The following is a 16,120-nucleotide window of genomic DNA, read 5'->3' as shown; positions in this document are numbered from 1 at the left end:
AATTGCCTATGCATGCCACAAGAGGGTGCCAAAACATTGCATGAAGTGACTCATCTCACGTCAATATAGTTCCATGGCACCAAGATGCCACAAGATGGCGGCAAAGCAATACGTTTTTATTACACAGAGCTTGCAATGCATTTTATAAAAATATTTTTGTCATTCATTCATCTTCCGTTCCGCTTATGCTCACGAGAGTCGCCGGCGTGCTGGAGCCTATCCCAGCTATCTTCGGGCGAGAGGCGGGGTATACCCTGAACTGGTCGCCAGTCAATCACAGGGCACATAGAAACAAACAACCATTCACACTCACATTCACACCTACGGGCAATTTAGAGTTCTCAATTAATCTACCATGCATGTTTTTGGAAATTGGGGGAAACCAGAGTACCCGGAGAAAACCCACACAGGCACGGGGAGAACATGCAAACGCCACGAAGGTGGGGCCAGGATTTGAACCCCGGTCCTCAGAACTGTGAGGCGGATGTGCTAACCGGTCCACCAGTGTGCCGCTGTTTTTGTCATGTTATGAGATAAATATTGATTCTGAACTGCGCCAGATGTATTTGCCACAGATGCAGTTATATTTTATTTTTGTGTAGTATTGATGGTTTCTTATAACAACATGATGGTGGTGGTATTAAAATTAGAAGATTAAATGGATTACGTCACCATTGAAGGCCCAGGTACCAAATGCACAGCCTGTCACTGCTTTAAAGCAATCGTAAAGTGTGACTCACACAGGAAGTTGGACAGCCAGAGGGGCTGATTGTGGTGAACAATGGCCACACACAACGTGTTGAGAGCGACCAGGCCCAGCACCGTCCAGTAGAAGGTGTGCGTCTTCACCACACGTCGAATATAGATTCGCAAAAGGCGTTCCTTGCGCCGAAAATACGCGGCCGGACCTCGCCTACGGCTCCGTAATCTCTCTTTGGCCATGGGGATGCCTTGAGGGAGGCGAGAGGTACAAAGAAGTGGCGGTGTCCTGCTGCTCAGCTGGAGATGAGGATGGTCACCTGACAAAACCAGCGAGATGTACACTCACCAACAGAGGAAATGTCGCCATATTGTTCCTCCCCTGGACTCCGATGCGGCGAGTCCATACCTCTCTTTTTTATTGTGGTAGCTCTCTTCAGCACTTCATATGGAGAAGTATCAACACCACAAACAAATCAGTCAAACACTTGTATGTGCAGGCAAGGCTGCATATATTATTAAACATTTTAACTTAATTTTATTGTTGATCAAATGTACTGTTCTCAATATGTTTACAAAAATATTTTTTTTCAACATTTTTTGGGAGTACTGTACTGGATATAGAATAACAAACATGTGCCTCTAAATGATCATTACATAACATTTTAGCATTTAAAAAGAATAAATGAATGACTGGTGAAACTATAGCAACCTTTCTATGTAATACATGCCAGCAGCTTTCCATGAAGTTTGTCAGCTGCTAGCTCAATTACTATTTTTTTACTCATACAATTTTAAACAAAACATTTGATTGTTCAGGAGTCACATTTTAAGAGTGCTCCATCCATACGAAAGGCATTTTATGACCCAATCTTCCTTTGCCCCATTTCACATAATAATAATAATAATAATAATAATAATGCATTACACTTATATAGCACTTTTTTAGACACTCAAAGACGTTTTCAGATTATATAGTTGTGTTTACGCACACCTAAATATGAACCGTTAATTACATTAGGCAACACCCTTCCTCATTTCACACATGCATATCACCTGAGAATGGTTCGGTACAACAAAATAAGATTATTTGAACTCGGAAAATGTGCATTCACGTAGGATGGAAGCAAACTTGCCTAATAATTGTGCACGCACTTGAGTGAATTAATCCATAGACAAAGATATTTTTGACGATGGCACGTCGAAATCTCATATACTTTGATTCAGGCTGCAACTGTGCCCACCATGAAAAGGTTGATGGAATAAAAATAAATAAATATTGAAACCATGCTATAGTAACGATTACGATTATAGAGTAATGATCATGTTGTGCAATTGAACAGTATGAAGAATTATTTTTATCCTATTGCATTATATACTGCAATAACTGTCCTGTGGTAATGTTCTTGACAACATTTTGAAAATATGGAAATTCAGACAAATTTGGACAAATTGCCCTGGAAGTGAATTTCCTTTGGAAGCTCTGCAATACAATTTCATTTCTTGAATGAAATAATGAAAAGTAATGGCATTAACCTGCAAACACTACAGTGCCAAATAATCATGTTGAAATTCACAAAAGCAACATGTTTGTGGAGGACATTCACACTCTGGTGAGAACAGATCACATGGAATTCAGAGATCTTTTTTAGCAAAGTTATATGACAACAACCCTCACCCACAAGCACCTCTGCTTCCCCTGCTTGTTTAAACACCTCCGTGCAAAACGAGGCAATTATCGTGTACACAAACTAGCCACAAACACAATGAGGCAGCTGACGTTAAGGAATGCTCATGTCAGTATGATTTTAGCTGAAAGGGAAAAGATCATTCAAGCTTATTTGCACTGCGGTTGAACGAGACCAAAACAACAATCTCTTAATGTTCACTTAATGAGCCATACAGCTGAATGCCACGTGAGGATCTCTGTCATCGTACACCGTGCTCCGAGGCGGCTTGGCGGGCCATGCAAATCCGTGGATCATTGGTTCTTTCCATTTTCAATTGGGAACCGTAAACATTTAAATGGAGAAACTGAGTCATTATTTTGTTATTGGTTTTTAAATCAAACAAAAAAAAAGAAAAATGGCCAAAGTTATATATTTAAAGGGACACTGTGTAGGAATGACTTCCATCAAGCATTGAAACTGTGTATTGCATCCAAAACGAATAGGGCACTCGAGACCCTCAGTTTTTCAAAAACGTGGCAACAATGGTAGCTGTCATATATCAAAAAACCTTGAAGAACAACACTATCTAACAAAACTGAATGGAAAAAAGTGAGCTTTAGGCTAATTTAGGTAGCGTTGACTTACTTGTCGAGGAGAAAGCTGGAAACTATAGTTTCAAGATGACAAACTGTCATGGCACTCCCCTGCTGGGTCACTACTCTTATTTATAAATAAATCTAAAATGTTTCGCTTACGAAAATGTATCAGATTATTATTAGCAGAGGTCATAATAAACCAATGATAAGACATTTATAAATGCACACATCGATTTTGGCTAGTAAACAACTGAAAATCTTAAACAGTGTCCCTTTACATATTTGTCTCAGATCAAAAATCCGAAATTGAAAAACAGGTCAGAGGACTGAATTTGATTTTAATATTTAATTTGTCGCGTTCACAGGACCCGGAAGTTCGGGAATGGACATTTCAAGCTAAGCAGGGAGCAGTTTGAAAGTCTCCTGCAGTGATGTCTTGGTATATAGTTTTTCTATTGTCCCAAAGCGCGCCTAGTACAGTACAAGTCCGCCAAAACAGCACACAGAAATCCCTCCGCCAGCCCCTCTCCTACGGAGCTCTCCAATAGAACATTTTTCTATTTCTGTTGTCAAGTGCGGTGTGACAAGGCCTTAAGAATCATGATTTGTTGCTTTAAACCACAGTTGTCCAACCAAAGGCCTGGAGGCCATATCCAGGTCACCTCATCGTTTCATGCGGCCACTAAAGCAAATCATGTGAGTCTACGTCATGATTCTTGCTAAAATCTGCACCAAAATTGCAAATTGATTTCACTTTTTCAAATGTTGAGGTATTGGATTTTTTTTGCTATCAAAACCCTTTTTAATACAATTGAACAGTTGAACAAACTATTTTCCTTAATTTCTGATTTCAAAAGTAGTTTAATTTGTTGTCTAAAATTAATAACAATAAGATGATGCAATTCTACATTTGTATGGTTTCAGTCACAATGGGCCTATGAGGGAAACTATAACTGCAACGTGTCCTTTGACGAAAATGAGTTTGACACCCCTGCTAAACAATACATGACTGACTGTTACAAGCTATCGTATCATTACTAAGGCTCAATACCAAACTCCAGGTCACATAAACCCAACCAAAATATTAAAATCCAACTCAGCCCTGTGGCCCATTTTTCAACTTTTATATTTCTGCCTCTGTTGCAATATGAAAAATAAGGTAATATTTTGTTTTGTTGTTGGATTTAAAAACAAATAAAATATTGACTCTTTTTTTTCACTTGGCAATTGAAAATGATAAAAATGAATGATACACAGATTCATGCACTGGTTTCATTCAGTTTCAAAGAGAGTCGGCGTGCATACCAGAGTGAGCGTGATGAGAGTGATTTGACCTTTCAGTGCTGGATGTGTTCATCTTTACATTTCATCCTGTCCTGATTCGCCCTCCTTCTTTCCTCTATTGCTGAATGCTCAATATTTGCTTGGGGATTTTTTTTAAATAGGCCACTAACCAAACACACGCACACACTGTTTGCTAAAGGTGTGAAATACACACTGGCCATATTTTTTTCCAGACTGGTGGCTATCAAGGCAACAGCAGAGCACAACTACATCTTTTCATTCAAAGCCATCAGAGCAACTGCATTTATTCCCATCACAACAGCTGGTCCCTCTCTCTAACAGCACTAGAAAAGTTCATCCCATGTGTGCGCGTGAGGCGTGGTGAAGTTGAAGAGGCAGAGAGCAGATGAGAGGAGGGGTTCTCACCATAGGCGCCGCCTGTGCTCCACTCAGGGAGCCTCCTGAGAGCTGCCAATCAATCAACATTTAATAAAAGTCCTGCTGCTTCAGTTAGGAGGAAAGGTCACAGTCATGCGAGTAGGCACTCGGCTTCCTATTGGCTAACGTGCCATGATGAGTGCAAACTTTGTGCCACTGGTGGTCTCAAAATGAAACGTACGTGCTTTAAACAACGTCGACTCAGCATTAGGGGGAAATGACGCTCTTTATCTTTCAGTCCAATATGTATTTTGCATTTAATACAGAGCGGAAAAGTCACGTAGGAGTGGCAGATATTTGACCATTTTACTGACTGGCCGAAAAGGTTGTTATAATTGAGCCCAATAAATTAGTCCGAATAACAAGTGACCAAATGTGCAAAGGTGTTGTTGTCAGCTGTGTGTTTTAGCCACAGGTGCATCTCAATAAATTGGAATATTGTAGAAAATGTCCTTCATTTTAGTGGTTCCATAAAAAATGTAAACTTGTATATTATATAGATTCATTAAGCATGGGAAAGTACTTATCAGAAGGCCAATTCCTAATTTGTGTATCAAATAAGTGACAGTACTTTAGTTTCCTCTTTTGCATGTTGAAACCTTACTGGATAATAAAATAACAACATATACCTGAATAATTTGACACCTTTGGATTCGAATTTAATGATTGAATAGTTTAGCAGTGTCAGCAAATATAGATCAAAAAGAAAGAAGGCAAAATGGCAAAAATGCTGACTTACCATCAAGGGCAGAGGGTCCGGGATTCTTATTTTCCTCAGCAAGTATTACCTCCTCTGGAAAAACAAGAAGCACAAATTAACAGCAAATAATATGCTCCTTTCTAAACTTGTCGGAGTGGGTTGGTTTGTCTATATGACAGTCATCAAAATCCTTTCAACTGTTTTATTTTTGCAATAGGAAACCGAGAGCGATGCCACCTGCTCTGTCGATCCAGGCCCGGTAACCGTTGAGCTCTCGCTCGATCTGCTGCTGGCGTCTCAATTTCATGAAGGCCCTGCGGTTCTCCACCCTCTCCCTTTCTTTGGCAAACTCGCTGCAGGGTCCAAGCACAAAATTACCTGTTACTTTTGTCAATGACAAGGTAACTTTTCTCGAAAGAGGAGACGTTAAAAATGTGACTTTGCGGGAAAGACACATACAGCCTATACACACACATATACTCCCCATGCTTTTCAATTGAAAAAATAGCTTTCTTTTAAGTATGGTGTGCACTCCACTGCTGATATGCCTATATTATTGTTGATCTACGTATAACTGTCACGTACAATGCTGCAGTCTATCCGTGCTGTTTTTATTTCACGTTCACACCTGCAGAGTTTATTATCATTTACTGCTGTTCGTTAACACTTTTAAACAGTGCTTATTTCACTTTCAGCTGCTTGCATAACTGGATACAAGTGGCGCCACTGGACCTAAAAATGTCATAAGCACGTACTTCTGCCCCGTCGATAAAATCATTTTCGCGGGTGCAACACCACTGGGGGGCTAAGCCCCCCCAATCCGTTAAACCTAGTGACACTCCTGCTGTACAGTGCTGCTGACTATTCATGTTGTTCACATTCACTTCTGTATATAGTATCTATTTAGTCATGTATAGTTTGCCATTCATATCTGCATATATCGAATGTATTATTCATGTCCAGTTACCATATACCTTACTGCTGTTTATTCTGCTCAGTCCCCATGCCAGGGGTTGTAAATATGCACATACCAGTAGATTTTCTTTCCTTTTGTTTTTTAATTGTGACTGCTCCTACTGTCCAATTTCCTAACTCAGTGCTTATTCTAATTTCTTACTAGGACACATTCGAGCCAGAACTGAAAAGTGGACGTACCCAGAGAGGACTCCAAGCACCAGGTTCAGGACAAAGAAGGAGCCGATGATGATGAGCGGGACGAAGTAGAGCCAGTTCCAACTGGGACCCAAGGCATCGTCAACCTAAGGTGTAAACACAAATCGGAACACATGTATTTGCATTCAGGCGCCTGCTGACGCTTCGAGATTTGATCATGCACAATCGAATCAGATCTAGTACAAGAGTTGGATCAAAACATTGTGCAAAGATAATACCGCGCAGGTTTTATCGAGGGCTCACACTTGAAGAAATTGGATTTATTGCTGCTTGTTTTTTATTATTATTATTATTATTATTGTTGATGTCCAATTAAAAATCGAATTAAACATCGAGGGTGCGTGTTATACATACAGTAAAGTAGTAAGAGAAAAGACCAAAATGAGTCTGTCTTAAGCTGGTGAAAATCAACACAACAAAGTCTTAGATGTATACTGGTACTTGGGGGTGTTTGATGTAACACGGCATCGGATTTAGCGACTGAGTTTACCCGTGAATTTGTAATATAGCTTGCGCATGCGTGTAATTATTATTCCTTAGACTAAGTAAGTACCGTAGACGTAATTATCAGTGTCGTCAGCGCATGCGCACAGAGCAAGGCAAGCGTATTCAGCTGTCATGTTATTTGGCATTTTTTGATTTACTTCAGAGAACTTTAAAATTTATTTTAAAAACCTGATCAAATACAAATTACTATGAATTTGTGAGCATGGGTGAGGAGCAATTTTGGGGTGTGTATTATACATAGAAAAATAATTCAGCTGCGAAAGTACGATTCTCGGGGTGCATATTATCCTCGAGAATGTATTGTACACAAGAAATTACTGCAATTAAATTTTAGCTGCCTGGAAGAACAAGAGTGATAGCTAGAGTGCTGTGATTTTCTGTCTTCACCCTAAAAAAACCTAACGAAACAAAAAGTATATTATTAAAATTGGTTTTTACACATTGCAATTTTGAGCTTATTTGAGTGAGACGCGTCTATGTTATTAGACTACAAAATGACGTTAAATTGTTTTGAGACACCCTGTATATTGATATATTGATTGATTAGATGTACTTCTAGTAACATAACTGCATTCAGAGATTCTGAACTATGACTTAAATAGTAATGTGGTCAGTAGTAAATTGCAGCATGCTCTGCAGGAGGTTTCTCTCAGCTCAGGGAAGGTATATAAATGTCAAACTGGAGTTGACATGGCACTCTGCAGATATAACTGCCGCATGGAGACAGAGAGGATGAGAGGGATGGACGGCTTCCACACACCCACTCAAACAAGGCCAAACTAACTTCTGACAAACGCGTCAACCCTGTGAAGCCAAACACGGAAATAATAATAGAGAAATGAGCATTTCAGCCTGACATTGTAGAGCACAGTGGTCCATCCCTCCAGGGTGATGCACTGGAAGACGGTGAGAACAGCAAACAGGATGTTGTCAAACTGCGTGATGCCATCATTGGGGCCGATCCACGTGGCGCTGCAGGTGTGCTTGGCTGGACACTGACGCACGCCACACGGGAACTCAAACTCAGAGGAGTCCACCGTCTCGTTTTCTGCAGGGGTGCAAGGTACGGAGACAACCTATATGTGATTTGTGCTGTTCAAGCGCCCAACACTGACAAGACACCTGTTCATTCAGTACCATATACAGAGGATATAAAAAGTCAACACACCCGTGTTCAAATGCCACATTTTTGTGATAATAAAATAAAGAGACCAATATAAATCATTTCAAAACTTTTGCCACCATTAATGTGACCTACACACCCTGAACCGGTCGCCTGCCAATCGCAGGGCACATAGAAATAAACAACCATTCGCATTCAAACCTACGGGCAATTTAAAGTCTTCAATCAAACTACCATGCATGTTTTTGGGAGGTGGGAGGAAACCGGCGTGCTCGGAGAAAACCCACCCAGGCACGGGGAGAACAAGCAAACGCCACACGGGCGGGGCCGGGATTGAACCGGGATTTGAACCCCAGAACTGTGAGGCAGATGTGCTAACCAGTCGTCCACCGTGCCGGCCACATGTACAATTCAATTACAAAATAAATAAATAAAATAAAACCATTTTAGAGAGGGGAAGTAAAAATAAACAACTGAGAGAATGTGGTCGCACAAGTTGGCGCACCCTCTTATAACTGGGGATGTGGCTGAGTTCAGAATTAACTAACCCCATTCGAACTCCCCAATGGGTGTCAGCACACAACTGCAACCCTTTAAAGTGCCACTGATTAACCTCAAGTAAAGCTAAGCTGTTTTAGAAGGCTGACTGGTATTTGGGAATGTTCATGATTGCCTCTGTAGGTAAGTTAAAGGAAATGTTGAATGCGCAGAAGCTCAATTGTAGCACACCACATTGTTAGTTTTAATTGCACAGGACAGCACTTTTTATAGGTCTCTTTTGATCCGCTCACCAGGTGCGTTGTCATGCCATGTGTGCACAAGCATGCGTACATGATTAAAATAATGACGCTACAACTTAAAGGGTTATATAAATATAGGTAGCAGAAGGTCATGCATAACACACACCAGTATGGCAGCCAAAGAGAGCTCAGTCATGCCTCTTTGCATTTAGGTTGTGCAATGCCGTTTACAGCTAGCACAACCTAAAATGACTTTTTCATCTGTTCGCACTGATGCATTATTCATAGATTTTTCCAACTCCACATTGCTCCCTTTTGTTTCATTCATTCCATCAGGGCCAGGCAGAGGATGATTTCTTTTTTTTTGTAAATTTTTTTTTTTATTATTATTTTTTTTTTACAGAGCACCTCAAATTTGTGCTTGGCAAATAATATAATAAAAATATCCGGATGCCACTTTTGGCTTCCCTCACAAAATTGTGCCGCATGATTTATAGCATCTTTGTTCGAATCTAAAACTGGGACATTAGGACTCAAGTACGTATTGTTACCTCTTGATGGGAAATTGCCTTTTGGAATTGTCTGAGAAGATGCCATTAACAGGCAAACTAAAACTAGCAGACATTCCAACAGCTTCTTCCCTCTTGCCATTGCTGGAGGTTAAGTGACTCTCCGTAGTGTGTTTTTATGTCTCAAAGTATTTACTGTCACAATGGCTGTCTATTGTCATACTAGAGCGTCTCCAACTACCGGAGACAAATTCCTTGTGATTTTTTTTACATACTTGGCAATAAAAAGGATTGTTATTCTGATTCTGATTCTGTGTATGTATAGACTCACACACCATTTCATGAAGTACACCCGTACAATCCAGTGAGATCCAATACAAGAGCGAACCCGTATAAAACACATGAAGCACAAAAAACACAAGAAGGTCACCGCGGGTTGTCATTTGTTGTGCACCTGTGATTGACACCCCGCCAGTCACAATTTCTGTCTGATTGGTTGTTTTTCCTCAGCCACAGTGGTTTCTTGGATACCCAGTTACAGATAACATGACAAAAAGTGATTTATTTTTCTAAATTGAAACCTTCCCCTTTCAATTATACGACATCATTTATTACAAATTATTTGGAGGATCCCTAAGCCACAGCTCACGGACCCCAGTTTGAGGGCCACTGGCGTAACCTACATAATGAAGTCTCCCGGGAGCGTATGACTGCACATAATATATACTGTAAGCTTGTCTGTTAGTGTTGTGCACGTGTTCGAAAGGCTTACCGAGTATTCCTGCCTGTGGCGTGCAGTTGTGGTGCAGTTTGCCGCTGTAAAACTCCAAGCCGATGATGGCGAACATGAGGATCGCAAAAAAGAGCAGCAGGCCAATTTGGAGCAGTGGAACCATGGCCTTCATGATAGACTTCAGAACTATCTGCAGACCTGACAAGAGAGCAGAACTCAGTAATCAGTGTAATGAAGTAAAAAACAACAACAATTAAACTAAGGGATGCGCAGTGCAACTAGATTTACATTAACTGTGTTTTAACCATAATTATGTTTCGTTATGTCATGTCATGTTTGCATTACAAACAAAACTTTCCACAACAAACAAAACTCAATACAGTACTTGATACTCACTCGGGATGCCCGAAACCAGTTTTAGTGGTCGCAGCACTCGTACTGCCCTCAGAGTTCTCAGGTCCACCGAGATGTTCAAATGAGCGCCCGCTGCAGCCAGAATCCTGATCAACAAAGCACAGAAAGAGAAATGTAAAAACAAGAACAAAGGACATGGATGTTGGGATTTAATTTGTTGGAGGAGGGCTGCAGTGCTCTGATATGGAGCATGAGGATGTGAGGGTCTGCAGCCATAAACAACTGGGATGTTTTTGGGGCTGCCAAAAGGCTCAGTGCCCATGTGTAGGAGGACGCGCTGTGGCAAGTGTGAGTTTAGAGCAGAACAAAGAACACGGCTTGAACACTGGAAGGCATGGACGCCCGCAGCCTGAAGCCACATGAAGCTCACGAACATAGCGAGACACACACACACACACACACAGAGTGATCCTTTTAGAGTTACACAAAGCATAAAAACTTCTGAAGCTGACTTATTATTATTTTTTTTTTACCTATACAATGCTTATCTCTGTGACATTTATACCTTACTCTGGGGTTGTCCTGCAGACCCTCTACAATAATCTTCACCAGTGGCGGGCTGTGCATTCGGTACCTGGGCCATCAATACATAGGACCGAGCCTGACCGCGAAGAGCGGAAATCTGCAAGTAACACTGGGGAACAAAATTTTTTGTTAAGTTTGGTCTGACATCTGTTTTTAACAGATTTTTGGGTGCGGAATCCAAAACTGATCTCAGTTGTTCAGTTGTTGTACATCATCTGGAACAGTTCAGAATAAATATTTATCGAATAACCTCACAAAAACAAAAAGTTTATAAAATACATCATCCTCACAAAAAGATGCTGATTATTAAACATATAAATCTGTGCAGATTGCGGCAAACAGTTTTGCTCTGACCAACCAGTTAGGGGACGGAAACATGATGACATAATTTTGAGCCAGCTAGGTGGCCCCGCGAGCTGAATTTGAAATCTGCTTGGCTGAAGAAACAATCCTATTGTTTAGACAGTTTGAGGTACATCAGCCAGTAGAGTAGTACTACTGATGCTGAAGGTCCCCATGGGCAGATTAGACTGACATGGCAACACATAGAGGCTGAAATATGATTGGACCAAAAAGATCCAACGTCCACCAACACATAGTGAAAGAAGTGCAGCCAATAGAATGCTACCAAATGAAGAGAATAGACTCTTGGGATTGAATTAACATAATTTAGTGGGAAAAAGTACACACTGAACTGGTTGCCAGCCAATTGAATGCATTATTATCAATATTATTTAGGCTAGAAGACTTTTGGACTATTGGCTCTCATTGGACATCCACACATCCATTTTCTGCTACTAATTCTGTTCAGGGTCACGGGTGAGTTGTAGGTGTACCTAATGAAATGTCCAGCGATTGTAAAATTCGCAATTGGTGGTCTGCGTGACCGCATGTGTAAGTAACTTGGTCTCATTAAGAGTGTGAAGAGTCACACAGCGTTCTATCGATACGTCCATTTTCTCATTAGGTAAGCTGGAGCCTATCGCCACTTGGGACACGAGGTTTGGTACACCCTGGACTATATATTATCTTGCTGCAAATCTTATTTCGAATCGTATGAGAAATCTGAAATGTATTTACAAAAGATTAGTGCAATTTCAATGAAATTATGAATCAAAGTTTTCATTTACATGTGCAACCTACAGATCGCAGTGGATCTATAAACTGTATGTACTGAACTTTTTATCAAACAACTTAAATATTTTAAATTTACATTAATGTCTCCATCCATCTCGAAATCTTGACTACCTTAATTGACTCATCAAACCCTACAAAGTAGGAACCTTTCAGAATGAGGGGGCAGAATGAGGGGACATTGTAAATGTATACATAAAAATACAACATAAATTCTGGCACTGCATGAAAAAAAACAACATAAAAGGGTTCCACCAAACCATCCTCTTTGGAACTGAAGCTGTTGACTCATATTTTGCAATACTTAATATTTCTACAGGGGATATTCATTTCCACCGAACTATATTATTCACAGTGCACAGGTGGCACAGCATTTTATATGAAGTAGGCTGACTTTGCTGCTGGCCTTCACAAGTGCATCAATATCAGGTGTCAGCCAATTTCAGAAAGTCATTTAAGTGGTAAGTGGTCGTTAATGTGCCCTCCAGTGGACAAACTTAGCAACAACAATTACTTTTATAGAAAAATTGCACTTAAAGTGTTCTATCCTCACGGGCTGGATTGGACCCCCTGACCGGCCAGTTCTGGCACGCGGGCTAAACATTTGACATCGGTCTGTGCATGTTTTTGGAATGTCGAGAAAACCCACGCAGCTCCGCGCCGGAGGTCAGGAGCCGAGAATCAAACCGCAAACTTCAGAACTGTGAGGCAGAGGTTGCACCAAAATGTGCCACCATGGTGCCTGCACGAAGTTGTTTGAGTTACAGTAATTAAAAGAAGAGCAGACGGACGGTAGAACACATCAGACTGACATAGGTCAGATGAGGTGTGAAGGAGTGACATAGCTCGTCATCATCATAATCACCACAAATATAGAAATGAGCTTCACATCTCCAACTATCCCCCCTGTGGAGTTGCCTCCTCAGCCTCTTTGCCAAATTCTTTACCTCTCTCTTGCCTTCCTCTTCTCACTTTCCACAACTCCAGTTTGTCGACATGTCATCCGACACTTCCTGCGCGTCTCTCTCTTCTCTCACGCCTTTCTTCGCATCATTAGTCCGTCGTGGCTGCTGTTTAGTTGTTATGGCGACAAACGGCGTGGAGTTCTAAAAATGTCACCCTCGTTTAGTTCAGTCAGTCAGCGGTTGGGTGGTGTCACACGCTCAACATCCACCAGCTAATAAAATATCTGTTATCTACTGTCGTTTATGAAGCAACTATGTTTGTGCTTGTGTACGACTGTGCTTGTTAGGGTTGGATATTCAGTGGCAACTAAAAAGAAAAAAACAAAGTAACCTCAGCATCTCTTGTGTGCAGTCACTAAATATGACAGTTTGGAACTGGACGTCTGGCAGCAGAGGGAGTGATAACACACACTTGGATTGGCACAAATGAACAATTTGTCTCACACGTTTTGTTCTCCCTCCTTTTTCCCTCCCTCACAGACTGTTCATTTATTGGTGCGCTTTTGGCTAAATAGAAAGTCAGTTCCGACAGTGTTCTATGCACAATGAGATGATTACAACAAAATGAAATTGCTGCCTTGCGGTTGGTTGTCCCTGCTAGCCGAGCAACAATCAGTCTGTCTTGTCCCTTCCAAGCCACGTACACAGTGAACAACAGTTTGCGACCGACACATCACTACCAGTTTCACTTAACCATGTGAAAATGGGAAGACATCCGTAAAATAACAGGATGTACGAAAAAGTCTCAAGAACTCCCATCCGAAATTTAAAAAGAAGTTGGCCATTTTGGGTCACAAGCAGACATTTTGGTACAATTCCACTTTTAGTTTGCAGCACTGCATCGCACGAAAGATCTCTTTGCTTAGCTCATTATTTCATGTTCTTGTGTCAAATTTCATGTGTTGAGTTTAATCAACACTTAATGAAAGCAATTAAGTGCAGACATTACTCGCGGTTGAATGCTCACTATATTATGACGACCTTTAAGATATTAAATGTCATCCGTTCATTAGTGTTCCCTTGCAGTCATTTGTGTAAAAAGTTGCCGTAATCAAGTGAGGATCATGAGTTTCATGAGGTCCACGAGGCTGTCCGCTAAATCAGTCCTTCCTGGGGTCAAAGTGGATGTGTGGATCAAACTCAAATTAATTTTCTCTCTTCCCATTATGTTTACAAAGCCCATAATAAAAAAACAGAATGTAATGCTGTCGATTAATTTGTTCCAGGTCACACCGTCACTATCATAAACCTTTATTAATTGTACAGGTTTGTTATATACTGTATTGTACTTGTTAAGCGATAATACGATCCGAGAGCTCTTCTTTTATTGGTAAAGATGGAATAAAATGCTACAAATGCCTAAGTCACCTCTGCAGTGCCTGAATAGTAATAAAGTACATTTACTCAAGGAATATGTTAGTGCAATTTGTTATGCAGTATGTACTATTTCTTGATTTTGTTTGTTTGTTTGTTTTGTTACTTCATCACCTTTACAAATAGTTTGAATTTACAATGCCTGGGTTGAATAATTTTGAGTGCAACTGTACATAACAAACCATTTAAATTATCTGGATTTCCCCCCTGGGGCAGGTCTGTTTCCATATGCATGGATAAAAATAAAAAATGTAAAATAAGACAGAAGAGCTTGAAGTGCATTCTTTAAAGACTGATCTTCATGTGTGGCCTGATTTCACACTGAGAAATTAATTGGAGTAAATGGAGACAAAATCATCATTGTTATTTCAATATACTGTACTGGATATGTTTGGTGTCAGAGCTTTTTCTAAAGTAAAATATGCTCTATTAAGGATGGCGAATACCGGTTCAGGAAACACTGGCCGAGCAGTCGCGAAGAGAGATGTACACACAGCGGTGAGCTCGTCTCACCCGTCAGCCGTGACATGTGACAACCCGTGACGGCTCCACACGGCGTGACAAATCTGCTGGGACAACCGCCGGGCCACGATAGTGACAACGCTGCGACTTGTGCGCCATGTCACTGTCAAGCCGCAAACCCTCACATGTACAGTACGCTCACCTGACCACAACATGAAGGTACAACTGCACGAGATCCAGTATTGGAGCTGTATCAAATATTCTGCCTTTACAAAGGTAATAATGCTCAGTTTGTAGGGACCAGATGATGTAGGTGGCACAGTTGCGTGCTGTTATGTTGGCGTTTTGTACAGTATTGACGGTTTCTATCGTTGCGACGTGATAGTGGTGGTACGAAGAGGTGGATTAAGTTGTTTTAGTCCCTACTGATGGCCCACCACTGACTAGCCCAATAAAACACAACAGCAATTAAATGCATTGCATTTTTATGTGGCAAATGGTGCTTATAACAAGTTCTCCGCACCTTTTAAATATTCACTGTAAAGCATTTCTTCGGCGTGTCATAAAGCTTTTGCTTGTGGGCAATTATTGTGACATTCCTAACATAACCCTGATGAGTTAAGCAGCCCTGAGACGATTCCTGGAGAAAATATGCCTCTAAAGTCACAGAAAAAACCTTAAACTTTTGTCATGCACAACACTCCACGAGACCACAGTTCTGCGAGGATCAAAAGATTAACACTGTGCCTCACTTTTTGTTTGACTCCCCTCCCCGCACACACGCTAAAAAGAAAGAATCAGCCACAAAAAGGGATGTAAAAAGAGAACATGACTGAAGACCGGAAGTTACATGAAGTATGGTTACTCATATTTAGCGCTGCATCATACCTTCGTCGTTCAACATTAACGATGAGATGGTTATTGTTATTACGTGTTCGTTAAGAGTGGCATTGAAAGCATTACAAAAATTGCTGAACAATCGTTTATGGAGCACCACATTTTCTTCACAGGCCAGTATTTAATCACATATTGGTTTATAATGGCACAACATCTCTGCTATATCATCACGCAAGA

At 40.8% G+C, this 16,120-nt stretch overlaps 1 protein-coding gene across 1 annotated transcript in view; it reads right to left on the bottom strand.

Moving 5' to 3' along the window:
- The window catches only part of LOC133406774 (voltage-dependent R-type calcium channel subunit alpha-1E), an 83,956-nt gene that overhangs the window by 48,077 nt on the left and 19,759 nt on the right, over positions 1 to 16,120 (bottom strand). Inside the window, exons 4-12 of the mRNA XM_061684674.1 lie at positions 10,569 to 10,672; positions 10,212 to 10,370; positions 7,925 to 8,115; positions 6,543 to 6,646; positions 5,625 to 5,740; positions 5,427 to 5,480; positions 4,676 to 4,717; positions 1,049 to 1,141; positions 741 to 950 (exon numbers count right to left, since the gene is read on the bottom strand). Coding sequence (XP_061540658.1) covers positions 741 to 950; positions 1,049 to 1,141; positions 4,676 to 4,717; positions 5,427 to 5,480; positions 5,625 to 5,740; positions 6,543 to 6,646; positions 7,925 to 8,115; positions 10,212 to 10,370; positions 10,569 to 10,672 — 1,073 coding nt within the window. The remainder of the gene's footprint in view (positions 1 to 740; positions 951 to 1,048; positions 1,142 to 4,675; positions 4,718 to 5,426; positions 5,481 to 5,624; positions 5,741 to 6,542; positions 6,647 to 7,924; positions 8,116 to 10,211; positions 10,371 to 10,568; positions 10,673 to 16,120) is intronic.

The sequence above is a fragment of the Phycodurus eques genome, chromosome 8 (genome assembly GCF_024500275.1).
Source record: "Phycodurus eques isolate BA_2022a chromosome 8, UOR_Pequ_1.1, whole genome shotgun sequence".
Lineage (NCBI taxonomy): Eukaryota > Metazoa > Chordata > Actinopteri > Syngnathiformes > Syngnathidae > Phycodurus > Phycodurus eques.
The sequence above is the reverse complement of the archived record's forward strand: the minus strand, read 5'-3'. Positions and strand labels throughout refer to the sequence as shown.